At 39.7% G+C, this 27,866-nt stretch overlaps 2 protein-coding genes across 8 annotated transcripts; both read right to left on the bottom strand.

Moving 5' to 3' along the window:
- Positions 1 to 1,547: 1,547 nt before the first annotated feature.
- On the bottom strand, positions 1,548 to 14,574 carry patz1 (POZ/BTB and AT hook containing zinc finger 1). 3 transcript variants are annotated; one of them, XM_081718074.1, is made up of 6 exons: positions 13,014 to 14,574; positions 12,680 to 12,743; positions 8,391 to 8,562; positions 7,692 to 7,853; positions 5,649 to 5,861; positions 1,548 to 4,318 (listed from the first exon to the last, which is right to left on the bottom strand). In XM_081718074.1, exons 1-6 carry the CDS (start codon positions 14,213 to 14,215, stop codon positions 3,861 to 3,863), a joined length of 2,271 nt encoding a protein of 756 aa, XP_081574200.1. In that variant the 5' UTR covers positions 14,216 to 14,574; the 3' UTR covers positions 1,548 to 3,860. The 3 variants fall into 3 exon arrangements, with proteins under 3 accessions (XP_081574200.1, XP_081574201.1, XP_081574202.1); XM_081718075.1 differs by having other exon boundaries at positions 7,692 to 7,778; positions 13,014 to 14,573; XM_081718076.1 differs by lacking the exons at positions 5,649 to 5,861; positions 7,692 to 7,853 and having other exon boundaries at positions 13,014 to 14,560.
- A 2,329-nt stretch (positions 14,575 to 16,903) lies between these two features.
- On the bottom strand, positions 16,904 to 27,023 carry eif4enif1 (eukaryotic translation initiation factor 4E nuclear import factor 1). Of its 5 annotated transcripts, none has more exons than XM_027007882.3 (19): positions 26,917 to 27,023; positions 25,422 to 25,567; positions 25,209 to 25,282; positions 24,867 to 24,991; positions 24,430 to 24,704; positions 23,649 to 23,847; positions 23,382 to 23,539; positions 22,577 to 22,715; positions 22,300 to 22,476; positions 21,943 to 22,217; positions 20,600 to 20,683; positions 20,191 to 20,371; positions 19,799 to 19,884; positions 19,552 to 19,688; positions 19,390 to 19,465; positions 18,975 to 19,095; positions 18,547 to 18,879; positions 18,201 to 18,362; positions 16,904 to 18,032 (listed from the first exon to the last, which is right to left on the bottom strand). In XM_027007882.3, the coding sequence occupies exons 2-19, from the start codon at positions 25,509 to 25,511 to the stop codon at positions 17,836 to 17,838; spliced, it is 2,889 nt and encodes a 962-aa protein (XP_026863683.2). In that variant the 5' UTR covers positions 25,512 to 25,567; positions 26,917 to 27,023; the 3' UTR covers positions 16,904 to 17,835. The 5 variants fall into 5 exon arrangements, with proteins under 5 accessions (XP_026863683.2, XP_026863682.2, XP_081574342.1 ...); XM_027007881.3 differs by having other exon boundaries at positions 25,422 to 25,570; positions 26,917 to 26,991; XM_081718216.1 differs by having other exon boundaries at positions 18,201 to 18,302; positions 26,226 to 26,975.
- Between the last annotated feature and the right edge of the window lie 843 nt (positions 27,024 to 27,866).

Raw genomic sequence — 27,866 nt, 5'->3', positions numbered from 1 at the left:
ATTTTTGGCTTTGATTATGGCACTGAGCAAAATATAATGTTTTGTGGTAATATTTAATCTGTTGGTTTAAGCAGAGTTTGTTTTACTTCTTATACCATTCCTTCCTTACATGCACCAAGCTATCAGCTCTTTGTACCTTGAAGATAGCAGATGTTTGATAAGAAAAGTTAAGCTGTCAGTGTAAGTCACTGTTTTTAAACACTGAAGGAAGAACCAGATGAGCTGACCTAACATGCCAAATGTCTTCAGCTATATGTGTAAATCTCATGAGAATTCAGCAAACTAACAGCATTAAAAAGGTTTATGTCACCTGAAAGTTTTTTTTAACTATATCAAAATGAAAAGATGATGTATGCCCCACTGCACCAAAACGTTTATCACATTTTGTTGTTATAATTTGGCAACTGGGTTGGTTACCATGTGACATTTCTTCACAATTTGAATGTGGAAAATATTTCTCATGACAAAACTTAATTAGACAAATCAGACATCTGTTCATCATATTCACCCCTGCCCCCTTACATCCATCATTTTGTTGGAAGGTTAACTGCCATCCTAGTCTTAGGCAAATTGAATAAGTTTGCTTTATGTATTCCTTTGTTTTTTGCTCCATCCACCTTGGCTTTAACTTCATAAGCTTTCCAGTCTGTGCAGACGAAAAACGTCCACACTGCACGCCACCACCACGCTTCACTGTAGGGACGATGTTCTCATGGTTTGTGCCATACAAAGCACTTTACATGGAGCCCATCAGATCTTTTTCCAGATGTCTGCTGAGTCTCCAAGATGCTGTTTAGCAAAAGCTCCAAACACAATTTCCAATGGCTTTTGCAAAACAGGCTTTCTTCTTGACACTCTTTCATAAAGTCCAGCCTTGTGGAGTGTCTTGGAAATACACTTTTCCCCATCTCAGCTGCATCTGCTTCAGAGCAACCTTCAGCATCTTGGTTGCTTCTCTGATTACTGCCCTCTTTCAATAGTGCCCTGGACTTCATGTTTATGTAGGTATTGTCTCAAACTCTGGTTACTGTCTAGGACATGGTGTAAATATATTGAGATCATATAACATTTTAATTGGTTGCAGGTTCAAATAATTCAAATAATAAACTTATGGCAGTTGAGCACACTAGAATATATTTGGGTGTTTTCACATCAGTGGGGGTGAATATTTATGCAATCATCAGTTTTAATTTAGCTAACTATACTGACTTTCCTCGTGTCAATATTGTGGACTATTACGTGTCGATTCATGATATATCATTTCAAATACGTTCATTTTAATTCCAGGTTGAAAGCAAAATGAATACTAATGCAAGACACTCTAGCTTTAGTGGCAGTGCTAGAAGAGTAGGCATGTGAGTGCTCGATTGGTTTTATCTACTTGGCTGCTAAATTTCACATAGAACAGTTTGACTAGCTACAACATAATACCATGGTGGGAGTAAGAGGAAACCAAGAAACTAAGTATGAAAGCATTAAAGGAGTCCCTTTCAAAGCCAATATTACACTGTGCATTATAGCACTGAAAATATATTAAATCAAAAATGTTCTCAAATACATTTTATTTTATACTCATCTCTGTAGCAAATGAACAAAGACACAAAACAGTGTACAAAAACAAACATCAATAGAAAAGTATGTCTATATCCAAATGTCAAAAAAAAAATTAATGAAATTCGACATAAATTGCAAAGAAACAACTTATTGTCAGAACAAAAAATACCAAACATACATACAAATGTACATTTCTTTTTCTATGTGCATGTCTTTATACAAAAGTGTCAATGCAAGTCACTTTGTGTACATGGTTATGCTGAAGATGGTCCTTTTATGACAGATTTTCCTACCCATTGCTGTTCACAATCAGTACTGGGAAGGCACTTTGCAACATACGCATATAGAAAAACTTAAGCAGAATACAAATAAAACAGTGACTGAAAAATACATATTTCCAGTGATACAATGTGCCACGAAAACATGAAAAAAACATATCAGTATATAATCACTGAGCACTGAATCTTAAACAAGGCCCATCTGATTTATCAAACAAATAAAGGTTAAATGCACTCAAATCAGCCTCAGAATGCTGGAGTGGCATTGAGAGAGACACACTGGTTGACACTGACTACGAAATAATTCTTCAAACAGTGAGATGAAATTCTAGATTGACACCAACAATCTGGAGGGATTGATTGGCAAAGAGTCAAAGCAGCCTGCCACTGTGCTGTCATGAAGGGAATACCAAGCAGTTGTACAGTTCCTTTGATCTTGAAGCCCTAGTCACTATGTGTTTGAAACCTACATCAAACTGACAACCATCAACTTACTTAGATTACACATCAGTATAACAAGCCTCATATTGAAAATGTCTGTTACAAATTTCCAAGTTATTGTGAACTAAATTAGAACATGGCTGTATTTTAAAACATATTTTAATAAAAAACTAATGAATGGTAACATGATCAGCTCCCAAAATGACCAAATTAAATACATCACCAGCATTCCATCACATACACATAAAACAAGCCTCTCAGGCACACCAGAAAGCATTTGTCAGCAAGCTAGTATGATGCAGTTAAAGGTTTTCCTAACCTCTCATGTCCTTTTAATACACTGCCGACTTGTACAGTAGTTCATACCGTTAAGCTGGAGGGTACAAATAAAGGAAACAATGAAATTTAGATCAGAAACAGTGATGGCACACGCTACAGGGAAATACGCACACACAATGCCAGTTTATACAGTCACACAGTCAAAAACCTGCACACAAAAAAACTAAGAGTGAGTTTGCCGCTACCAACTTCATACAACTTAGACTTTGTTTTAAATCATAATTCTCCATTTTAAAAAGTTTCATTCATCCAGGAAGGCCAAGGAAAACGTTATATTCAAAGTATCCCACTCACAAACTAACAATGTTGGCCATATATTTATAGATATAGATATATACACATTTCTTACATATATGAACATTATACACATATAGGAATTCTTAAGTTAAGCAGGAATGTATTGAACCTTATAGAAAAAAAAAATCTGATATATTAAAAAAGCCCTCTGATTATATTACATTCTGAAGATTAAGAGACCCTGGCCCACACATTTACACATCAGTCATCGTGCTCACACACACTGAAGCTCTTTTGCTGGCCTCCTGTCAGACACAATTGAAAGACAAAATAGCACACCACAGATCTAAATTTTAACAACAACTTTTATATAAATCATTTCATAAAGGAGACAGGGACACTAATATCAATAAGTTAATAAAATATACTCTTCATTTCTTGCAATATCTTACAGTCATACCTGAAATTGGTCCCTGCTGTATATTCAAAACTCGTACACTCTGCATAACCAAAAAGAATCCATCTTGCAAAGAAATTAAATTGAGCTAACCAAAATTAGGACACAATATTTAAAATGTTTTATAATTCTCATTGATTTTAAATTGTGTCTGAAACATTCAGACATGCTGAGACATTAAATAAATGTATTTTATGGGTAGATTCTAATGGTGTAATTTATTTGAATAACAGCCAGCCCAAACTGCAAGTGGTCTGGCTTTCTCTAGAACTCAACTATTAAGTGTGTGTGTAAAATATATATATATATATATATATAAAATTAAAAATACATTTCACTACCGGGGTGGGGAATGATTCATTGTTTCACATCGACACAAAAACAAAACATGTTGGCAAACATACTTTAAAACATTAGATGACTGATAAACATTGACAGCAAGCAACACAAAAGAAAAAGTAGTTTACAATGACAGATGATAAAAGGTAGAACCATAGTTACTGTCAAACCTGTTCCCATTCAGTAAGAACATGGCCATTTTCCTCTCTGTGGAGTCATTTGTCCCCTAAGCCCATACCACTGCTCCCTACCTCAGCGTCCACTAGTGAAGACGCAAAAGCCGACTGCACAATCTGAAACCCAAACGACTCCAGCAGTGACATGTTCTGCTGGGGGGAGAAGGGTGAACCGAGGTCACCCAGGCTGGGTCCAGCCCCACTGTGTTTCTTGTGTACCCGCTGCTGGTGCTTGCTGAGGTAAGACTTTGTGCGGAAGGTCTGGCCACATTCGCCACATGCAAACTTTTTCTCCGCGTCAGTCTTTTGTTTGGAGCCACAGGCCACCGCCGCAGTGCCATTGGCCTCCCCGTTGAAGACCAGTGAGGCTGCCCTCAGCTCCTCGCCCTCAGCCTTCTGCTCAGACTTGAGGTCGGCTCCATTGGAGAGATCGCCAAATGCGGCTTCCGAACCATCAGAATCTTGATGGGGGCACTTCCCAGCATTCTCCTGCCCGTCTGAGGTAAACACAGAGTGGGGTGGGGGTGGAAAGATCAGAGGAAATGAGATGTGGCAGAGGCAGAGAGGGAAAGAGGGGGAAAAGAGAAAGAACCTCACATTAGGCAAGATATGTAGATCAACTTACCATTACCTGCACAAGTCTTTGAACGCAAACAAGAACTTGATACAAAGGTACATTACTGAAACAATTTAAAAGGAAGGAATTAAACGTTTTAACAAGCACAGTAATGAAAATCCCACTGGTTTTTATATAGATTAAACTGAACAGGCAAATGTCTTGCTCATTACTTTTGCAACAACATCATCTCTATTTGGACACAATAGTTGATTTGCGTTTGTTCAGAATCGAAACAACAAATGACTACACACTGGCCAATTGATTCACTCTTATCAACACATCGTGATTGCCTTTGTATGTATAAAAGTATGATCCAAGTCCAACCACTGTGTCCCACTGTTTTCCTTTTCTATCTTAAATAAAAGTCAGCAGCAAATCAAATGCACAATGTCTAATAAATAAGTAAAAACAACAGCCACTATACATGACCCTACATGTGTGAGCACAAAACAATATCCAGTGAATACAGCAACACTAGAAAGTGTTCAGCCTCTAATTCTACCATCAGCAGGCCAATCAACTTATATAGCTGGCAGCTTGTAGTTTGCAAAGTGAACTCCAATAAAAGAAGAAGTATTTATCACATGTCTGAATTATCCATGAATTGTTGTGTGGCAATATCAAAAGATGTAACAGATCAACCTGAAAAGACTACTGTAAAGACTTTAATATGTCTCCAAAACAACTAGGTTTTCATAGATGCACGCTTTGGTGCTTGTCCAGGATACTGTGTTTCTTATTAAATCTTCTCTTATATAATTAATTTATATTTCAGGATGTACACAAAGGAACCTTCACAGAAATGTCTGAAAACTAAATAATTTTCACATTGTGTACAAAATCAGAGAAGGCACTAATTACCAATACAACAACTCAAGATAGTGTGGATCACTTGGAACAAAGTCAGCCAGCATAAACAACATAAACAAACAAACAAACAAACAACACCCCCCCCCAAAAAAAATAATAAAATAAAATAAAATATATATATATAGTTTATATATAGTTTAGCTTTCTTGAAGGTTCCTTGTAATACATTTGGCAGGTGTTGTTCCTAACCATTCAGAAAACCTGATTCTAATTATTTTTCAAAAGAGCAGATCAAGTACATCCTACACTGAGCCATTAGTCGTAACAGCTTATATCTTATGTTGCAAAAGCAGTGTTCGGCTCATCCCACGCCCACCCTCCGGCTGGCCCATACTGACCTGCGAGAGGCCCATGCAGAGAGAAGCCTGATGCTCCAGTAGAGCGACACTCCCAGACATAGGGAGTCGTCCCTGGCCTGCCAAGGAGCAGCTCAGGCTGCAAGCCAAGGGCAGGAGGGCCTGGCTGGGGGAGAACCGGAGGCCCTGAAAGCCCCCGAAATGACCCCTCAGTCTCAGGAAAGGTAACCAGGAGCCGGCGACTGGTGCAAAGCTCTACACCATTATCAACCATCCCAACAAGGGAGAAAGGAGATGAGGGATAGACAGAAGGAGAGACAGGGAGGCCAGGGGGAAATTTTCTGTCAAGTACACCCAGAATGATGATTAACTTCACATCAGTTCGTGTACACACCACACTGGGTAGTTACTCACCATAGCTTGAATTATGTACTTTTAGTGTACAATTCAAGTGCAGTTTGAGCAATACCACAAGTGAATGAATCTTTTTCCTTCATTACTTGCCAAGCCTGCAGACATATTGTTGGAGCCCATCTTAAAAAACACGAGTGATGATTTCAGCACTGATGTAAAGTTAATGCCTCATTTCTGATGTTTTTCTATTTCTTATATTCTTTCATTTTTGGAGCCTGCATTGTTTCCTTAAAATAACTCAGAAAACATATCATAATTATGTAAATAACCACATAATATAAATAATCCTAACCACAAATATGCATTACCAAGTACTTTCAGCTGAGTACTGCAAAATGAACTGATATTTGCTAAATAAGTATATATTTTATAACTTAATATAATAGTAATTTAATATAATTCTCTCTAAAGCAACACTCAATTTTTCCCAGTGCTCTTACCACCACTAAAAGTTGACCAAAATGCCAAGCATCACAGTATGTAGGAAAAAAAAAGCCTAATAGAACATCTTTGGAACAATGGAAAAACACTTGCACTCAACAACCAAGACCAAATTCTTCTTCTCCAATATCCTCTCAGCATACCCCAACAACAGGCTGCTGGTTTCCATGGCAATAATTGTATGAAAAAAGGTCCATTAAAAAAAGTGCACAAAAAAATACAGGCCTAAATTTGCACATGCATTAATGGAAGAAACATTTGTTTAGCCAGCATGTGATGGAAATGACAGAAAGAAACAGACAGAAATATGTTGCCATGCTAACTCGGTAGTGTAAGGTTTCCATAACAGACAAAGCTGGTAGGGCTGCAACCATTGATTCATTCTTTTACATTAGCAAACAAAGCACCAAACTTATTTTCAACACAATCACAGCAATTTGGTGTGAAATTAAAACACTCGCCTGATCTTAGACTTTGCAGAATGTCAGGAAAATAAAATGTTAACCATCTTAAGTTTCAAAATTTCAAAACCTTGCTTAAAAAATTTTTATTTCTTAAAAGATAGACAACTGAGGCTTCCAAACTAACAGAACATTGCAGCCTTACTCAAATGTGCACCTTGACCTCACAGAGCAAGAGCCAGTTTCAGTGTAAATACATGCAGTGCAGTAGCCACCAGACTGGTCAGCCATTTACTCCTGTGGATCGAACTGAAAAAGCTTATAAAGTCAAGATTAAACACCAGCCTTTTCAGATGCTCCAATCAGACTTACTCTCCAATGTCCAACTGAAAACCTGACTGGATTTGTCTGTTTAAACAAGCTATTTGCTTGTGATAATTTGCTGAAAAGTAAGAAGGCCACATTCCAATACCTCATATGGATATGAACCTGATATTAATAAGAATCAAATGTGCACATCTAAGAATTTAAATGAGTTCAACACATTTCACCTCTTTATTCAGATTATTCTAAATATTTTTCCTCTTTCAAAATCCCAGTTTAAGATGAACACAACTCTAAGATACACTACATAAAGTTTACATCTTCTGAAATAGAAGTCCTGAAGTACCTTCCGGTGACTGGAGAAATTAGTGCAACAATATGGACCATGTAAGTGTGTATGTGAGGGAGGGCTATTCGCAAGCAGATATTAAGCAGCAGGGTGAAATAGCGAGCGAGCAAGTGAGCGAGCGAATGATAAGGACGCTGGTGGGGGAGGCTTGCTTGCCTTCCACTGCGCATTGGCGTCCTGAGTGGTAGGGGGCGCCGTTGTGCATCTGTGGCCCATTGGAACGCGGCTCTGGGAACTGGTGTGCTGTGGAGGAAGGGAGCATGGACGAGCCGTGGTGCGTTTTTACATGTACCTTTAGGTAGGACGCAGTGGAAAAACCTGACACCATCGGAGGAGCAAAAAGCAAAACAACAAGAGAAGGAAAAATGGAACAAGCAGGGTCTTGTTTTACATTACGATTACAATTTCCTATTTTCTCTGAGATATGGTAGAAAGAAAAAACAAAAAAAGAACCCAAACACTTTTCACTGTTAATGAACTAATGAACTCAACTCAACTACAGATTCAGGGACCTATAACTGCAGTAGCAATCCACAACTGTTGATCTAAATAACACTCCATAAACATGTTTTCATAGGCCTGAATTAAGCAATAATTCAAATGGGAAAATGTGGAAGTGCTTGTATGTATGAGTGAATGCAATTTTTCATGTTAGCACAGTTAGTGAATCAAAGTTCAACCAATGCTTCTATCCTTAGTTCCAACATCAGCGTTACATATTTGTCATTGTGTGTCCACACTTGTAAGCATAGTCTATCTTTTTGCAAATGCAGGTGTGTCCTATGCAAAGTAGCAATTTGTAGTTTGCATCTGATTTGCCATCAGATGCAGAATTAGTTTGTGTATCAGGGTTACCTTTATTGCATATGCCACAGTAGTTGTGAGGTCCTTCACTGTGTTTTTTCAGGTGGTCTGTCATATATGCAGCGCGTAAAAACTTTCCACACACTTGGCATGGTATCTTATCTTCATGGCAGGCCAGGTGTGACCGCAGACGATCTCGTGTTGCAAAAGATGCATTACAAACCTATAAAAAAAGGCAATTGTGACTTTCATTTATGTTTTAAGATCTTTTGCAAACTTAAAAATAAATTTTTATATTAAAAGAAGCCACTACAAGATAAAAAGCTAGAGGCAGGTCAATAAATAGGCCATATTTCATATGGGCTTCTATTTTTCAGCACTGGCCAGTGAAGATACAAATATTATAGGTTATGGGACCTTTCCTATACAGAGACGATTGTAGCCTTTCCTTCATAAATGATCTGTATTCAAGTATAATCCAATATTTGCATTGGCTGTCAGTCACACTGGAAGTAAACAATTTTTTTAATCACCCCCTTTTAAAACAAACAAATAAATAATAATAATAATAATAATAATAATAATAATAATAATAATAATAATAATAATAAATAGATAGATATAACCACAAGCGGCAATTCCAGGTCTAAGCAAGTCTGACATGACTTGCAACATGGACGCAAAAACCACCTGCCATGGACACATGACATTCTGACTTTATCCACCATTTCCCAAGGATGTTGTGAACAAGGTGGTTAGATATCAATGAAATAGTTTTCTGATTAACTGGACATGTGAATGAGGTGCTTGCAAATTTAACAAGAAAGTACAGACAGACATGCACAAACCTGCTTTACATATTCCCAGTACTGTACTGGTCAAAATAATGTCTGTTCATTGTGTATTGGTCCTGTCTTGTATTTCTTGTATGGTATTATTGCACTGTATTGTATTGTTTGCACTTGGTTTGTGTTGCACCATGGTCCTGGAGGAACATCGTTTCATTTTGCTGTGTACTTTTATATAGCTGAAATGACAATAAAGCCTTTTGAACCTTTGAACCTTTGATTAAAGGTTTTAAAATGTATACAGTAGCAAATGTGAAAATCTGTTCAGTGCTGCTCTATTGTTTGTTGCACCACACAGCAAGTAGTGGATGCCTTAGAACTAGTGTTAATGTATAGAATTAAGTTCCACTAAATGTTACAACTGGTTAGCTGTTACGGGACTGAGTGAAAGGCTATGAGCATGTGCCTGGTTTACTCTGAACTTGGTTTTTTATATTTTTACATCACAATTGTGAAAACATTTTAAACACTTTTAAAAACTCAAGGTGTTTAAAATGTACAAACTGGCATGTTGGTTCTAATGTGAAATGGTGGTGAATTTCTAAGTTTAGCTTTTGCTGATGGTATAAAAACATAAGAACCATGTGCTGTTGTAATAGCCTACATTGATTATATAATAATATGACTGCAAGTACACTTGTGCGACCCTGTTTACTGTGATGTTCTATACAGTATTTCATTAAACATAATTAACTTTTACACTGTATCATATATTCATACAAACTAGACTTACTGGGGGGCTTCAGGAAGTTTATGTGAACAAGTATTTGAGGTATCTTGTAGGTTAAGCCATGCAGTTAAGCCATGCAGTAAATTTGTACTCCTTTTGTCAAAAGATATGTAATTTGTACATAATTCAGCTCATTTAGCAAACCTCTGAGAGATAACAAGAATGAAATAAATGTGACATAGCTATTGTAGTGAGTTTTCATCTTGCATACAGTTGCCTAGACGTTTGAATATCCATCAGCCTGTCAATTTACCACAAAACAGCTTTGTTCTTTCCAATTGCTGGGAAGATATTGCATTCCTGTAACTTTTTTTTAAAATAATATTAACACATCAAGCACACTTCAAATTAAAGTTGTGAAGTATTGTGTGAAGTTTAGATGTGAATTAAATGAGTGAAAGCATATGTTAAAGACTGTGACCACACACATTGGCAAGATGATAAGTAAAAAGCCAAATGTCAGTTTGATTGTGTGTGTTTGAGTGAGAGAGAAAGAGAGAGAGTGTTTAGGAAAGCCACAGAGGTGTGTGTTGGTATGTGAGGGGCAGCGTTTAGGTTAAATCTAGAGGTAGGGGTGTGTAGGGGTGTGTAGGGGTGTGTGTGTGTATGAGAGAGAGAGAGAGAGAGAGAGAGAGAGAGAGAGAGAGAGAGAGAGAGAGAGAGAGAGAGAGAGAGAGAGATAGAATGAGAGAGAAAGAAAGACGATGTTAGGTAAACCATAGCGGTAGGTAGGTAGGTAGGTGTGTATGTGTATGAGAGAGAGACAGACAGAAAGGGTGAAAACGAAAGACGGTGTTTAGGTAAACCACAGAAGGGTGGGTGGGGTTGTGCGAGTCTGGGTGGGAGAGGCAGTGTTTAGGTGAACACTAGAAGTGGGGAATTGTGTTTGTGTTTGTGTCACTGTGAATTCTGGTGAGATTTTGAGTACTTGGTGCTGGTATAAAAAGCTAAGAACTGTACTGTGCTGAGCTAAAGGCCTGTGCTGATTATATGATACTATGACTACAAGTAGTGCATGTCTTATGAATATTTAAACTTTACAAACTGGCATGTTCATTCCATAATCTTCTGAATCTGACATCAATGTACAACATCAGACTGTCAATACATGCATGTCTGTAAATTTCTGTGTGGATTTGAACTACCTTTCCTGTCCATTTAGGGATTTGAACACAAGGCCTATGAATAAGTGCAAAATAGGTAATTCTGCACCGTAGAGCCTCCCAGTGTCATAACTGGTTCAATTTTTGCTGGCAACATCAGACTGTCATTACATGTGTGTCTGTAGAATTTTGTGTCGAAGTGACATGCTGTTCCTGATTATAAGCAAAATGGGTAATTCTGCACTATAGGGCCTCCCGGTGATGAAATTGCCTCAAACAATACAATTTTCTTCAGGATGGTAGTGTGGATATACATTTCCATTCTGGTCAAACTCAGACTATGAGAGCATTTCAGTGATATGACTAAGAAAAGTGATACTCATACCCCTTTGATCAATATGATGCAGCCACATACAGTCAAAAAGTAAATAATTATTAAAAATGTTTAGTTTCAGACACTAAAGATTATTTCAAGACCTGGTTTGATGTGATTGAATGAAAATCCTAGGACTAGTCCAAAAAGAGCAAATTTTCTACAATTAATGAATGTGCCAAAACTTAACAGTTTTGAGAAGCACTTCCAGTTGCAAAGTTGTTTGGACTCCTGCATGGAATCATTTAAATCCAGTTTTATGTTCCTAAGTGTAAATATGTAGGAGATGTACTTGATTTTCTGGATAGTGCCCCCTAATGGCCAAATCTTTTGGCCAAACTCTACAGAGTCACAGAGAATCCTTACATATCCACAGAATTTAAGTTTCATCATGATTAGTCAATGTTAAGTTTGTCAAATGACTTCTGAATGCTTATTGGCCAATGGTGATCAATTTTTGATATTGCTAATCCTTAATTATCTTTGCATATTATCGCTAAAGTATGCAGCATGCAAAGTTTCAGTTGATCTGATGTTGCGATGCTGAGATATAGTATTATAGGGTTTATAGCACTCCCTATTGACATACATTCGCAAAAACAAATAAGGCTCCCCAGTGACCTAAACAGCATATGAAATTTCATAAAAATTGAATTAAGCATTCATGAGTTATAGCCATTTAGGCAAAATATGTGTTTAACCAAAAATAATAATTTGCATATTGTGGCCATATTGTTTTGAAATGTCAAAATATTTTTGATCATTATTGAGGTTCGGAGTCTACTGAGTATTTTGGCACCAAAACTGTGGTGATTGGGTGAAAAACCTAGGACTGGTTCGTAAAAGTAGGTTTGCTTATTATGCAAATTAGCAAAAAAATTCTAAGTGGATGGAGCTAAATTGTTCTTCAGGTTTTTTTGTTTGGCCTGATCCAAGGAATTAATTGGAAGTGGAATTCTGTTTCTAGGACTTACGGTGTGTGAGTTATGCACTGGAAAACGTTTGGGTACACCATAGCACCACCTATAGTCTGATCAGGCCAGAGTTGTGCACCTGAGTAGAGGGAGGGACTACTACCTATTGACCAAGTTTCATGTCTGTAGGACTTACGGTTTGGTTTGCATGACTCGTTTTAAGGGAGAAGAAGAAGAAGAAGAAGAAGAAGAAGCAGAAGACTAACAAAAACAATAGGGATCCAAGCACTACTAGTAACGCATTTAAAAATATCAGAACTATTTAAAAATACTTGACTTAAAACTCAGTAAGCAGAGTTCAGTATCTCTCACCTGACATTTATGAGGTCTTTCTGTGGTATGCACCTGTTTGATGTGTCCATTTAGATGGTCTGGCCTGCAAATACATCAAAGATACCAAAAAAGGCAATGAGAGAAAAAAAAAAAAAAGTTATATATATATATATATATATATATATATATATATATATATATATATATAAAGCATCTATTTATTCATTTTAAGACCAAACCTACTTTTTATATGTTTTATTTAAATACATTTCCTTAAAAATACTTTTTTCAATCACACTTTCTACAGTTTAATGCTGGCATGTCTACTAAGACATCAACCAATAAGAGTAAATATGTATTCAACATAACTCACCTTGAAAAACCCTTTCCGCAGCTCTGACAGACGTATGGTTTACCCACAGAGCCATCGTGAGAACGCACATGGTAGGACATTCTATCCTTACGTTTGAAGCGCAACCCACACACTGGGCAAGCGTAAGGCTTTTCACCGGAGTGTGATAGCTTGTGTCGGTTTAGGTGATAGACGTCTCTGAAAACCTTCCCACAGAGGTCGCATCCAACGTGTCGCCTTGTCCTCTCTCGTTTACGACTGCTGTCCGTTGCGCTGTGCGCGGGCAGTCCATTTTCGTGCAATCCGGACTGGGAGTGAGGGATCATTGAAGGGATGTCCACCGATACCAGTTCTCTCCCAGTGCTGACTCCACCGCTAAAAGTTGCGTGTTGTGCTTCGTGGTTCCTTAGCTGGACAGTGTCTGTAAACATTTTACCACAAATTCCACACGGAAATAGGCCTTCGTTTTCATTAGTAGTACCGTTATTGTATGTGATGGGGCCAATCGCGGATTCTTTTTTCGGTCGTCCTCTGCCTCGTTTGGAGCCAGTAGAGCCCTCACCGTTCAAGGGACTCCCGGTAAAATCTGAAGGGGAGACGAGCAGCCTTCCAGCCGTTATGGGTGGATGGGAACTGTCGCTAGAACGTGTCGGACCAGTGCCACCGTCACTATTAATATTGTGTGATTGCCCGTTGTTGGTAAACACTGCACCGTTTGGCGTATCCGCGTGCAAGGGATTTGACAGCTCCGGGTTCCCTGAAGCACGGTGAAAGCTGTGGTCTCCTCCTCGCGAAGGAGGAACGAGAATCTGAACATTGGATTGCTTGATCACCTCCTGACAGATTTCGATGACAGAGCGCATTAGCAGAAACTTCGCCGCTGTCATCAGCTCCGGAAAGCATTCCAGGCGCACTACAATCTTTGAGGTGTACGCGAAGTCCAAAATGTCTCTAAAAACTTTGGGGCTTATCGTGTGCATTTCCAGTTCTTTACCTTCGCCGTCACCTTCGGTTTGACAGCTGAACACTGACTCAAAATATTCACTACATGCAGCGAGTACCGCTTTATGGGCAGGAAAGCTTTCTTCTCCGACGCGTAAGATCACATCGCAAAACCTGCCTCCATCTTTTCTCTGACTGTTGAGGTTATGTAGCATCTCGGCGCTATGCTTGCTCACCTGGTATGTATATGAAGAATTCCACGACTGTTCCGTTCTCTCCATGCCGCCCTCATTCAACAACGACGTCTAACACATGTGACAAAGAGGGTGACAACGTAAATGGAAAACCAGCCCCTGGGGGTCCGTGGAAAAATAAACAAAAACCTTTCAACAACGACCACCCCTCTTCGTTTTAGCAACTAACATGTTAGCAAGGAAAAATGGCAGCCCCCCAGCTTCCTGTGAACTTTGACCTTTGTTTGGAGGGAGGGGTATGGTTCTTGCTTTATTTCGTCTGCTGAGAAAAATAGGATCGCTTTGTACCAGTGACAGTGAAACCAAACTCTACTAACGTATTTTCACAAACCAAATGTATTGCTAGACTTAAGATCATGTTTTAATTAATTTTACATATTGTTTATGTTCCTTGTCTCTTCTCCCTCTGTCGCGTTATGAATTCACATCCTTGTTTTCCAGCAATCCCCCCTCCCCCTCCCATACCCCTCCCCCAAAAGACAATTACATTCAGCGAACAAAAGCGGACTACACTGCAGCACTTTGCTCCAACCAGACTTAATCCGATTCTAATACAAATAGTGAATGGCATATGCAGACGTTCTCCTGAACCGATAAATACTCAGGGCTCCGCCCCCTTCAAGGTCTCAAAGGGGAAAAGCAAACCACCCCCTCCCCCAAGTTTCATATTAACCCACCTACAACCAACTCAATACTATTAGCATATCTATAGCTAGTTATGTCGGCATTCCAATAAACCAGTTTAATACATTTCCTTAACAACATTATTATTTCTTGCTATTTAACTCGAAACATTAATATTTTGTACAGTCATCGTGTGGAACAGCTAGCATGTCTGGCCAAGTTAACGCAATTGCTAAATTTCCGTTTAAAGCCTACGCCTTTGAAACAGTTCCCTCGAGTTTTTCTGGTCACATTGCGAAGTTATATTTGCCTAACCCTCTATAACCATAAAAGCAGAAGAGGTGCTATATTATCTGTCTCACATATAACCCCAGAACGGACACAGTCTACCCATATACCCTGTACGTCGCATTTATATTGAGGCTTTGTTCTCGATTCCAATTGGTCAAAAGATGCCTTACCGCATAATTTAGGAATCTTACCTACTGCAAGGAAAATCAAAAGATAAAAATTAATGTGCTCTTTCTAATTTATAATAGGATATTTTTGTATTTGTTTATTAATAAAAGCATCGAAGTACAGTTAGTTTAAAAAAAGACAACAACGAAGTGTTGCATCGCACAGTGCATGAACCGATGTCCATGTAGTATCAGATCGGGCAGATAAGCAACGTCAGCCATGGGCCACAGGTGTGATAATAGACGGTCAGCGATAGCCTAATACTTTGAGGGTAAAAAGTCCTTTGCGGTTAGGCTACTTCTAGAATAACAGTTAACTCAAAGACAAATGCAATATAATTAGAAATAGCAAGTCCATACGTATCAACATAAGGTCAGTTCCATTTCATAACTGGAGATAGATGGCAGAACTAGATACAAGAATCATGGATATAAGGACCGTTAAGCCTGGGGCTGAAGAGTAGAGCGCGTCTGTATCTGCCTAGTTGAATTTCCGGTGACCACGTTCTTCTTCAGCTATATTTACAGCAAAACCCATCATATTTTAAGAGATTAAATTGATTTGTGTTTGCATACCAAATTGTCAAGAGATTAACAGACATTCTGAAAATGAATTGAGTTAGCTCAAGTGCACAATAAGTGTAACAAAACATGGGGCAGGGAAGTACCATACTTTACATTAAAACTGAAGCAGTATTTTCTTGCAATAAACAATAGACCTTTTGAGAATTTCAACTATTCAATTAGTTACACAGTCAAACATGTGTTTATGAATTTACATCACATACCCTATGTAATATCCATGACCTTCCTATATTCTTTTTCTTGTCTGACTCAGCCAGCTGGCCATTTATAACTGTAGCTCTGAAGTGTTAGTTAGCAGAAAGCATCAAGGGCTTGTATTCACATGTAAAGCAACTAAAATGAGCAGATAATTACATCAAGCACTCCCCTTGGAAAGTAGAATTAAGGAATAAGAATTTCCTCAACCTTCAACTTTTAGATTGTTTGGACTGTATGAAAAGGGCAGCAGTTGCATTGTTTTAGGAGCTACAAATCTACACTCCCCTCCACACCATCCTGATTAAACATCTTTGACTTGTGAAAAGCTTTGAACACATTAACCACATCTGCCTTGTTAGCTGTCAATACACAGCTCCAACACCATTTACACTAATACAAACCCCCCCCCCCCCCCCCCATCTTATACTGTTGAGTCATGCCAGCAGATAGAGCTGTAGTCAGGTTCAAGTAGGCACTTTATGAACAATATTGAAACACTTGTTGGCAAGAGGATACTGAAGCTTGTTAAGCAAAGATGCTATTCAAGGGGAAATAAATGTGGCATGAAACAGGTACACCGTATGCAGCCTAGGTCTTAGGTAACAAATCTCATGCTAGCAGGTAGTGTAATGGTATATTATAAAAGTGATATTTAGCACTAAATGTAAAAAGACAAGCTCAGACAAGGCACTTCTTTCCTCAATTAAAAATAAGTACATTTTGATCTCATTTAGAGCACATGTACAATAGACACTAGAAAACAGTCACTGATGTGTCATCTCGTATGTTAGGGAAATGGCACAATGACAAGTCAGACCCCCCCTCCCCCATTAACAAAAAAAAGCAAAAAGAAATTGTGAATTTTTTATTGAACATTTTAATTCCATTTGTGCTTATTTTTAAATTAATAGCACATTTCCTTTAATTGATCCCCTGCCACCCTAAAACAAATGTGATCAAGAGCAGTGCTTTTCTTTCAGTAACGAAAACATCCTAGGGGAGAGGGGTAAGAGGGAGGGGAAAACAGAAGGACGGGGGCACATCCATACTGCAGCCCCTTTACACTCAGTTCTAGCAGGGTCCAGCTACTCTTGTCCAGCGAGAGATTGGGCTTTTGGATCAGGGAAGCATTGCTCCTAAACATGTAGGCATCTCCAGTCCAATGAACAAGTAATCAGTAGTGCAGCCTGTTCTCACAGTCCAGGGTGGGAAACGTGGAATCCCACTACTTGTGAAACACGGTCAGCTAAACAAAAAGCAAAAAAAAAACAACAAAAAAAAAAAAACAAAAAAAAAAAAACAAAACCCCCCCCCCAAAAAATTCCCTTAGCAACCCTCACCGCAAGCCTTCCCCACTGCAAAACAAAAAAAAAGAGGTGGGAGAAGGAAGAAAGAGGGGGGCCAAAAAAAAAAAAAAAAAAAAAAAAAAAAAAAAAAAAAAAAAAAAAAATTCTAATCCAAATCCCATAGTCTGTACAATTCTGGCCTATACATCATTTACCTAACTGAAAAAGTACAAAAAAAACACCCCAAAAAAGATAATTCACTACAGTACTTGACAATAGCAACAGGACAAAAAAAGTCCAGAACTTGCCTTTTTCCCCCCCTTTCAGGCCTTTTTAACAACTATGAGCATCTGCAAAGCTTATGACAGAGCATGTAAAACACGCAGAGCTCTGTCATCTGTACATTATCGTAGAAATTAAAGTTCACATTTTTCAAATTACACAAGGCAATGGGGAAGAGCGGTCGGTCTTTACTCTGCCGACTGGCTGCGGGATGTCACTGGCGGAACTCCAGTTCGTCAACACTGATTACTTTAGTTGAGGGCATAGAAGGGAGGGGTTGCTGCAGCACATCAGAGCCAAACCACTTGGCCAGGCCTAGAGGTGGACTCCCCACTCTCCTCTGGGAGTGGTTTGTCCGATGCGTGCCATGGCCTTGTGACTGAGGGGTTCCTGTTAGTCCTGTGTGCACATCTGTATAGACAGAAGCACAAAAGGCAAAAATCACTATCTGCACAATTTTTAGTCACCAATTCTTTTCCTTGTGAGACTATGTACTTGTAGCACAAGTAGACAAAAAACCCATTAAAAAGGAAAGTGGGTAACAATTTGTCCATTTGACAAGTGTGTCTTGGTACTTACTCGGTCTCTGTTGCTGCATGACTGCTAATTGCATGTGTGTCCCAGCAGGTCGGGGGGGGATGAGGGGGTGACCTGTAGTGCCCAGTGGATACAGAGGCTGGCCTAGGATTGCAGGGGACAGACCTTGCAGTTGGGACAGATCCACAGTTTGGGGGAATATTCCTGTTCAGACAAACAGACTTAAGAAATCCAATTCTATTGTATTTAACTCCAACAACAAAATTACTAAAGAGAGCATAATTATAGTTTAATAACATGGAGTGTAACCCATGACAACTGAGCTCATATCACAATCCTTTAACAAAGCTACATAAAATGACCTGCAAGTCAAGGACAATTCACAAACCTGTTTGTAACAATGCAGGTCCAAGCTGCTGGGGCTGTATACCTTGTGCTAGCATCCTTTGTACCACACTGGGATGCAGCTGTGGTGGTGGCGGTCTCACCAGTGGGACATGAGACAACAGGGGCACTGGGTAAATGGGCCTGGGGAAGGTGGAAGAGGCACCCGGGGACAGTATAGCAGGAGTGTGGTGCCCAGTGCTGGAGCTGGGCCTGGGTCTCTCTGACTCTTTAGAACGATTCTGGGCAGAGACCGGGGTGGAGCAGACCTTTACCCCACTTGTCTGAGACCCACTGTTGTCTACACCCTCAAGGAAGGAGCTGGGGGAGGGAGTGCCTAAAAAGCCAAAGAAAATGGTAACTGCCTGTAGACTGAAGAAAAAAAAAAAAAAAAAAAAAAAAAGTCCATCAGAAAATTACAAAGAATCTCACCTTCCTGCGAGTTAGCAGTGTCCTCTTTGCTTCCAGGTCTGCTTGTTGGCTCATCTCTACTCTTCTCTTTTGACTCGTACATCTTTTTTATCACTGAGGTAGGAGTAAAGGATGGGGACAGCTGCAAAAAAACAAAACAAAAAAAAACAAAACCCCCCCCAAACCACACCAAGACTTGTATAACTGGACATAACATAAAACAAGAAATGACCATTTACTGCAACAAGGGGGCATTTCAAGAAATATTCCAATGCTAAACATCCACCCAGCCCACAGAATTGAAAATAAAAGCATTAGAGCCAACATACTGAATCAGGAAAACCTTTAATAAGTCAGTAGGAATAAACAAGATTATTGAGAGGCAGGGCAGAGGAAAAATATACTTTTGGTTTTCTTGTCTTTGCAGTAGACTCACCATACTGGTCACTGCACCAACAGGTGAATTCCTGCCAGGCAGGTGGGGGCCAGGGGACCGGATCATCCGTGGCTGTCTACAATACACAAAATGGAGCATGTGAACCACTTAATGTTTCTACAGATAGCAGCTCTACCATGGGAAATATACATAGACTGATACCTGTTCCGGTAGGCCTTATCATGACCATGCTTATTGTAGCCTTGTTGATACTGATGGCGAGCTTGTACTGCTAAATCCTGCTGAAACATTAAGGCATCCAATTCTGCCTGGTCTACTCCCATTGACAGCATTCTCATCTGAAACCCATGCAAAATTTCACATGGTGTCAAATATTTTTACAAATTGGATTTCTATGGCTTTATGCAGCCTGCAACTGCAGTATTTGGAAAATGCTTCAAGTTCTGACCTGTTGTGGAGTTGGTACAGGACTTCTTGGCCGGTGCATCTCAGGAATCTGTTCCCCAAGCATCTGCTGTGGACCAACAGGGAAGCCTGTTTGGAAACCAAACTGAAATGAGCAAGAAGTTCTAAAGTGACTGCAGCAGCTTTAACCAGCATGCATTTTAGAATCAACACAGGAAATACATGGTCATTAGGCAACCATTAAGTTTTCACAAAAACAAATCTGAATACAACATGTTCTTATATGCTGTAACACATTGTGAAGAGACCCTCACGACCAACATTTATCCCGACTGCAACATTCGGCACCAAGTCAAGCGAGCTGAAGAACTTCATGTTGACCGTCACATGCAAAACAAGGACAGAGCAACATCAGCAGACTGTTGGTGTTTGTACCTGTTCCTGGTGGCATGCAACCTGTGTAGAAGTCCTGAACAGGAGCCCTCTGTGGGAAAAGAGGGGGTGAAGAGCCACGCTGGGCCATTAGGCCAGAAACAGGTGGGGCATCAGAACTTCGCAACAGTCCACTCAGAAGTGGGGAGCCTGCCCGTGGAGCACCCTGAACACCTAACAGCTCCTATAACAAAGGAAAGAAAATGAGCCCAAATGATTTATACAAATGCTATTTAGTCCTAGGACTAATCTGCCATGGTGAGAAATGCGTTTAAGATCTAAATGGTTAAGAAACTACAATTTATCAGAAAACTTGAACTTAAGTCTTTGAACATTCATTTTGAAAAAAATAAAAATAAAAAAATAATCATTTAAAAAGATGAGAAATGGTCAGCTTTAGATGAAAAATCACCTGGAATATGTTTTTCTGCTGTGTGGCAGGTACCGTAGTCTCAGGTAAGGGGCTCAAGGTCGCAGGCTCTGACGACTGCTGCAGCTGAGCACATGAAGAAAGAGGGTAAGAGATTTAGAACCAAGCTTGCACTGCATGTACCAGTCTAGTGCCTCCCCAGTCCAATGTGATTTGGCATCATTCATATTTTTCTCCCAGATGCATCAAGCCCTGGTAGCAAAACTTTGTTGCCAACACCATTTTAACACAGGCATTCAGAACTCCATTCGCCAGTGAAAAATAACTAGCCTGTGAGCATCACTGCCCTAGGAAATAAACAATCTGACAATAGGTCCCTCATTGCCATCATGGAAGCAATGCTTCAGCTAACAGTGCCTGCAAGGCTGCAAGATACACTGTCACGCGTCATATTTCCACAGACTAAATGTTATTTAAGCTTGTCCTCCTAGTTACTTACTCTGCCATCTTAGAGACCTGCTCCATTAAAAAACACACACCAACACCCCCCCACCAAAACATACTGCTATAATAAAGACAAATATTGGCCAAAAGTTTGGTTGAGCTCTAGTCCAAACACTGTAGTTATCCATTATTCTGTGTTTACCTTGAGAGAGACTCAAACAGGGTGGGGGGAAAATGGGGGCAAAGAAAGCTCTTTTAAAGAACACTGGATTGCAGAAATCAAAGACACTACATCTTATTTGCTCCACAATTTGAGCTTGGTATTAAGGCTGCAGTGAAAGTAAAACAATTCTAAAGATGAATCTTCAGGTTTTGCTATAAACAATTCTAACAGCAAAAAAAAATTATTTGAATAGACTTGTGGTCAATCAACACCCTATATATGCATACTGATTGTAATCCAAAAGACACCCTCATAGGTCACCAAGACCCAACCTCTAGTCTGTCAAAGAAATGATCAACTTATTGTCAAACTGAATCGGTGAAGCAAAACTAGCTCAGTTGCTTCCAGTTTAATAAAACATCCAGAATTTTAGCGCAATGTCAAATTGTTTAACAACAAAAACCATAAAATCTGCCATTTGGCATTTCCACACATGCATGATTCCAATGCAAGCAATTCATATTCTCAGATACAGAATACAAATTTATGCCCATCATTAATCTATCCAAAAACATCTAATAATTGATTAAGAAACTTGCATCACAAGCCACATTGACAGGTAACCACACACCTATAACACACATTACAGCATTTCTTCCTTCAGACATTTCACACATTCAGTTATTCTTGCTCATTTGCAACTTTACCTGATGCTGAGCAGTGTGCAAAAAGAGATTGTACATGCACGCACACGCCAAGTATGGGTCGATACACTTACGCTGTTCCCGCTGGCCTTGGGGTGGGTAGGTAGAGTCCCACTTGCCTTCATGCTGCTGACCAACTTGTTGAAGGCAGACATATCAGGATCGCGTGAACGCTGCGCGACACCTGAGCCTCCAGTAAGCGCCTCTTCCAGGTGCTCAGCCATGAAAGGCGTGCCTCCGCCCTGACTCTGCAGCTGCCGTGAAGATGGCTGGGGCCGCTCAGTGTGAAACTTCAGCCCCTTCAAACCACTCTCCACCTCCTCTAGTGATAGCACCGCCCCAGAGTTAGCTTTAGCAGAAAGAAATCACAGCATTAGGATTCTGTTAAAGGTAAAACTAATATTTCCAAGTTTCTGGCAGGCAGTACTCACTGCTCTCCTTCAGACGGGCCTTGTTGGCATTCAAGCTGGAGAGAAGAGGCTTAAGGTCAACCTTGGCTTTGTGGAGCAGCTCCAAGATATCCACCTTCTCTTTTCGCTCCTCGGAAGGAATGGGGGTAAAATAGGCTGAAGGACCCTGGCTAGGTGAACTACCAGGGGGGTCTATACCTAAATGTGCATACACACAAAAATAAGGCATCCGTATCAGGCTATGTTTTGAGAGAATTAGAAACATGTAGCGGTATTCTCAGCAGGGTGAATTATTTACCTGCTAGTTTCTCCAGCTCTTCGTGTGGGGTGGAACGCAGGCTGCTAGAACGACTACCAGAGGGACTCTGATTACTAGAGAACCAGCGGCTGAAACGGCTGGCAGTGACTGGCCCTTCACCAAGCACATCTTCAATCATCTGAAAGATGGATTGATGGGGCACTTAGCAAGCGTCAGAATAAAACAGACAGGAAAGGGTAATGGGGAAGGGGTGGGGGTGAGGATGGAACTTACATGATGAAAGCTTGCAGGCTGTTTACAGCAATGAGGGCAAATTTCAGAACCATGGGTACCATACACAGCACACAAATGCCTCATTAACCAAAAGGTTCTATTTATTAATTTTTCTATCATTACTGAGACCACAAAGCTTCAACACAGATTCTTGAGCAATAAAGACTCATATCGAGGACATATCCAAACTATACCTAACCCGTATTAGTGATGGGCATAAATTTGTATCAAATTATCTGGTCATCTGCCAAGAGCTCAGCCTCCAACAACAGTTTTGAGCAAGCACAAACCAAAGGATCACCACACATCTTCATACAGGAGTAATCCAACATCAAGCACAGAGCAAAGATAAGCAGGACAGATGCAGAAGCATACAAAGCATCCTAGATTCATCAAGTGGATGGTGAAGGAGGGGGGGTGAAACAAAAAAAAACAAAACCACACAAACAAACCAATAATCAAGATGCCCCAAGTGTGCATGGCTGAGGTTTTTTTTTTTTTTAATTAAAAAATGCAAACTATTCACCCAAATCCCCAGCACCCTAAGCATGCAGTGTCCCCCATATCTTACCGATGCCAGGCCAGGCATTGTTTTCTCCAGATTGAAAAACTCATTGAAGTCAAACTCTCCAGGTGTTTGCTCAGGAAGAACTGAGTGAGGAACCTCCTGATCAGCTCCTGTCTCTTGGACCACCCGTGGCTCCTCAGAAAGACCACCGTTGCACTCAGCTGCAGGAGACAGAGCAAACAAGTGATTAAGCAATCTTGACGACTGTTGAGAGAGACGTGCAAAATTTGAGAAATAAATTGTCACAGATGGAAAGATTCCACTATGTGCCTTCTTTCACAGATTCGGCCCTCTTCCTGGAGCGCTTTGACTTCCGCTTGTCATCCTCCAGGATCTTCTCATCAAAGCCAATGAGTTCAATGGTCTCTGACTGACTGGTAGGTCCACCAGAAAACCACTCTGGCTCTTCCTCAACATAAGAGTCATTTCTTCTCCTCTCACTAAACACTCTTTTGTCACCAAAGTCTCTCTGAAATTAGAGGCATAAAGTTACATAAACGGATACTTGGCAAAAACCAAACAAGACATTTTTCCTGAGACTGTATTTAACAGCAATTAGATATGAAGTCATGCCCATTTCCCTTATGATTATTACTCTCAACACTCCTATTCTTGTGTATTTCCCAATAATTAATGGTTTAACATCCCAGACCAGCACCACAGAAAAACAAAAATGCCTTTTCCCTTAACAACTTTATAAGATTAAAATTTAGGCCAATCAAATCCATTTTTTGAATACCAGGATTCTTGTATATTCAGCTCTTCTGCTTAGACATTTTGCATATAAAATCACCAGTACCAATCAATAATAGTTTCAGGAATGAACACTGGCTAGGCAGACTCCACAACAAAACGTTTGTACTCCTGGTATGCTTTACTTGACATATGACAAGTGATCTAGTCAGAGGAAGGAATTGGAAGGAACAGGAGCTGCAGCAGTTCACAAAAAAAATAGCCTAGTAGGATTTTAATAGCTACTAGCCTTACCCATTGCATGATATCAAAATATGAAACGTATTGCAAATATCAAACAGGTGGACAGTCACACTACCCTAAATCTCTTGTCCTTAAAGTCACGCTCTCTCTCTCGTTCCCTTTCCTTCTCCACCCGAGCATCCCTCTCGAAGCCACGTGTCGCCATTATGCGGCCACTTCCAATACGGCGTGTGCCTCCCAGGCGTAGCGACTCATTTTCTTTATTCTCCAAGGGGCTGATGGGACGCCGAGTCAAGGCAGCAGGTGCCACTTGGCAGCCACTTCCAAAACTACGGCGCTGTGGACTAAGAACCACCTCCAAATCATCTTCTTTTAGACGCTCTCGTGGGTCTAGAAGGACAAGTATTTTTTAAAAGTATGGAAGTTATCCCATTCTTGCAGGGGGATATGGCAAGGAACACTATGAAATGCATGCTCAGTGGATGTTAGAAAAAATAGGCATCAAAACTTAACTATTAAAAATGTTGTAGCAGTGTCATTTCACCAAATTACCTGCAATTCTGCGTTTCAGTGGAGCCCTATCCTCAGCATAGTCTCTTTTGTATCCCTCCACTGGAGAGCTGCACTCTGATGGGTACAGGGAAGCATGCCATTTTTCTGGGTCCCACACCCCATCACTATGGGCAACAAAGACAGGTTAGCTCCTCAGAGATCTTTACAACTTTCAGAAGGACAACTAACAATCAGACAAAGGGCTTTGGGCTGTTATGTAGAGCAAGAAAACGCATGCCAATTCCATGAAATACTGATCATAACCAAAATCTGCAAGAACATAAAGGAATAAAGTGGCACCACAACACATACTAATTTTACAACCTTTGTATAAAATATCACCTGTCATATTTCTCGGACAGACACTCCGGTCTTTCATTAGAGATTGGTAACTGTTTGATTTCCAAAAGCTCCTCCTGTGAAAAATCAAAATCACTTAAGTAAAACTTGGATTAAACAAGACTAATTTCATTGTACCTTTTAGAGACATTAGATACAACATGAACAAGACTAAAATTGGCCTTCTCATCTGATTAAACTTGAAACAGTAATGACCTTGGTGTATCGGTAGGCAGAGGTTACTACAGAATCCTTCACTGTTTTATCTCCATTTTCCTGATCCTCTATACAGGCATCTTTTTCCATGACTGAGGCAGGAGGCCAAACCAAAGTATGGCTTCCGTATTAAATACTTGAAGCACCTGCTGGAGAAAAGTTAGGGAATCAATTCAACCAAATAGACCAAGATCCTTCCTAAGAAAAACGAAAAATTAACACTAGGCTCATCAATTTTAAATGTGAACACAAACTGAGAGGGAAGTTCAGCATAGTTTGTTGTGCATGTGCCCTGTGAAGTGCAAATCTCGGATAGCGGATTTGGGAATTAACGCCCCCCCAGAAATGTACGTTTCTAATAGTTTAGTCAGGCAGGCCGTATACCAATTGCTCTGAAAATATTTGTGAATCATTATCAAGGAAAACTATCGTGGCCATAATGTTATTTGGTCAGTAGAATAAAGTAAGAATTAAGAAAATAGACTAAGCGTTATACTATTAACAGTGCGTAAGCCAATTTGTTTGTTGGGAGTTTATTTTTCACTTCGGACAAAACAAACTTGAGTTCGCCAGCCATATTAGTTAGCTGATGCCTACTAAGCCCTATAGCAATAATCATTTTTCAGCAAGGTGCAAACCTAATAATTATCTGACTATTTTAATAAATGTAGAGAGCTAACTTGGTAGCATAAGCAAGCATGTGATTGGTTCAACTAGCATCTTCGAATAAAGTAACAATACGTCGATACAACTATTGGTAGCAATATTGCCTTGCTATTATTTATTTAAAGTTATTTAACTTACCCGATTCTAGACAAAAAAAAATTAAATGTAAAAAAAAACAACAACAACAACAACAAAAAAAAACACCCGGCTTCTCTCTCCCGATGCTACAACTGGCTAGCTAGCTAGGCTATCTACATTAACTTCTGGTCGTCACTGGAGCGTGCTCAGGCAATTCAGCAGAACGTGGGTCTGGTAGATGTTTAATATTCGGTCTAAGGTTAGACAGCCAGGTTAGTTTGGTCACTTTCCAGGTTGTGAATTGGCTGCGGCAGTCCTGGCGAAACGTTTGAGAATAGCGTAAACGAGCCTCCAAGCAGGTTAGCTAAACACTTAACCAAACCAACGATGTCAGTTAGCTAGCTTATTTTCAACTAAAATCAAGAAATCCAATTCCTCGTCTATCCTTTTTTTTTTATAGCGCTCCGTTAAACAGCAAATAACATGCATCCAAGATGTTTTCGCAGCGTTTTACTATTGGTTATAAACTACCGAAAAACAGCCAAAAGCTATCCGGCTAACTTAGCTAGCTAGCCAGCCAGCTAGCTAGCTAATATGCTAGCTAGCCAGCTAATTTATCAATACTCACTACCAAGCCAAATGTACCCAGAAATTGAGTTAACAATTTAAGTACGATAGTGAGTTTGCGTTAATTTATACAGAATATAGAGTTCGGACCCTCGATTGAAGCTGACTGCAACTATAATTGTACCTCAGGGTACTTTTTTAATAAGCTCTCTCCCTCTTTGGTCTTTCTCCAGTCGCTCAGCGGCGAATTTCTTCTGATCACTACAGGTTCTGATTGAAGGCCCAATCAAGGATTATATAGTGACCACTGCTGCCTTCGTTAAAATAAAAAAAAATGCACGCATTTTATTTTCTGTGTGTTAGCTAATTTCAACAAATATACATTTATTATTGAAGTATTTAACTTTAGGTTTGTTTCGAAATTATTTGTTATTTCAGTTAACGACCGATGTATAGAATAGCTGTCAGGCATTCCAAATGGTGTCCTATTATAAATCACATTCGCCGTTTTCAGTGACGAGATTCCTGGGGTTATAGGTACAAAACGCGCATGGAAAATGTAAACCTAAACGTACTAAAATATCTGAATGCTTATGATTGCGGAGTTAACAAGGCAAAATTCAACATTTATTCCTTTGCTTATATCTGCGAACCAATTTCTAGTAGCAAGATCTAGCATTATAGCCTATTGTGTTCATATGCCGATACTGGAGATTGAAAAAGTACGAATACCACAACGTCTTTGTAGGTTGCATTGACTGGTAAACACGTAGCTTCGGAAGGGTTTATGAGGGTCGGACGAAAGTGTGTTGCTTTCAAACATTCCTCTTTTGGCTGTTCTCTCTCTTACAGCTATAGGATGAACAACCTGAAGGAAGACCTTTTACTATTGTTAGAGGATTAAATTTTTGCCATATTAAATAAAATGCAGTGGTTAAAAATACATATAGAGGTTATAGTGACACTGCATTTCTACATCCATACTAGTTTTCCATGAAAACACTACTGATGATCTGCACGTTTTGTTTAATTGCCAAACTAAAGACCAAAGGCTTTAATCGAGATAGTTGATCAATTACTGTAGCAGAATTCATAAGAGAGCGAGCACAAAGCGAGACACCACTCAGAAAATTT

This window comes from Electrophorus electricus, chromosome 7, assembly GCF_041902795.1.
Source record: "Electrophorus electricus isolate QZ-2024a chromosome 7, ASM4190279v1, whole genome shotgun sequence".
In the NCBI taxonomy this organism is placed as follows: Eukaryota; Metazoa; Chordata; class Actinopteri; order Gymnotiformes; family Gymnotidae; genus Electrophorus; species Electrophorus electricus.
Note: the sequence above shows the minus strand (reverse complement) of the source record. Positions and strands in the feature narration are given on the sequence as shown.

Coding starts and splice junctions, on each gene's coding strand:
- patz1 (XM_081718074.1), bottom strand. CDS start 14,215: ATGGAGAGAACGGAACAGTCGTGGAATTCTTCATATACATACCAGGTG. Junction 8,563..12,679: donor AAAGACCTCATAAATGTCAG/GTGAGAGATACT, acceptor CTTTTTTTATAG/GTTTGTAATGCATCTTTTGC. Junction 4,319..5,648: donor TCTGCATGGGCCTCTCGCAG/GTCAGTATGGGC, acceptor TGTTTACCTCAG/ACGGGCAGGAGAATGCTGGG.
- eif4enif1 (XM_027007882.3), bottom strand. CDS start 25,511: ATGGAAAAAGATGCCTGTATAGAGGATCAGGAAAATGGAGATAAAACA. Junction 25,283..25,421: donor CTGCCTACCGATACACCAAG/GTCATTACTGTT, acceptor GATTTTTCACAG/GAGGAGCTTTTGGAAATCAA. Junction 18,880..18,974: donor CACTGCTAACTCGCAGGAAG/GTGAGATTCTTT, acceptor TTGGCTTTTTAG/GCACTCCCTCCCCCAGCTCC.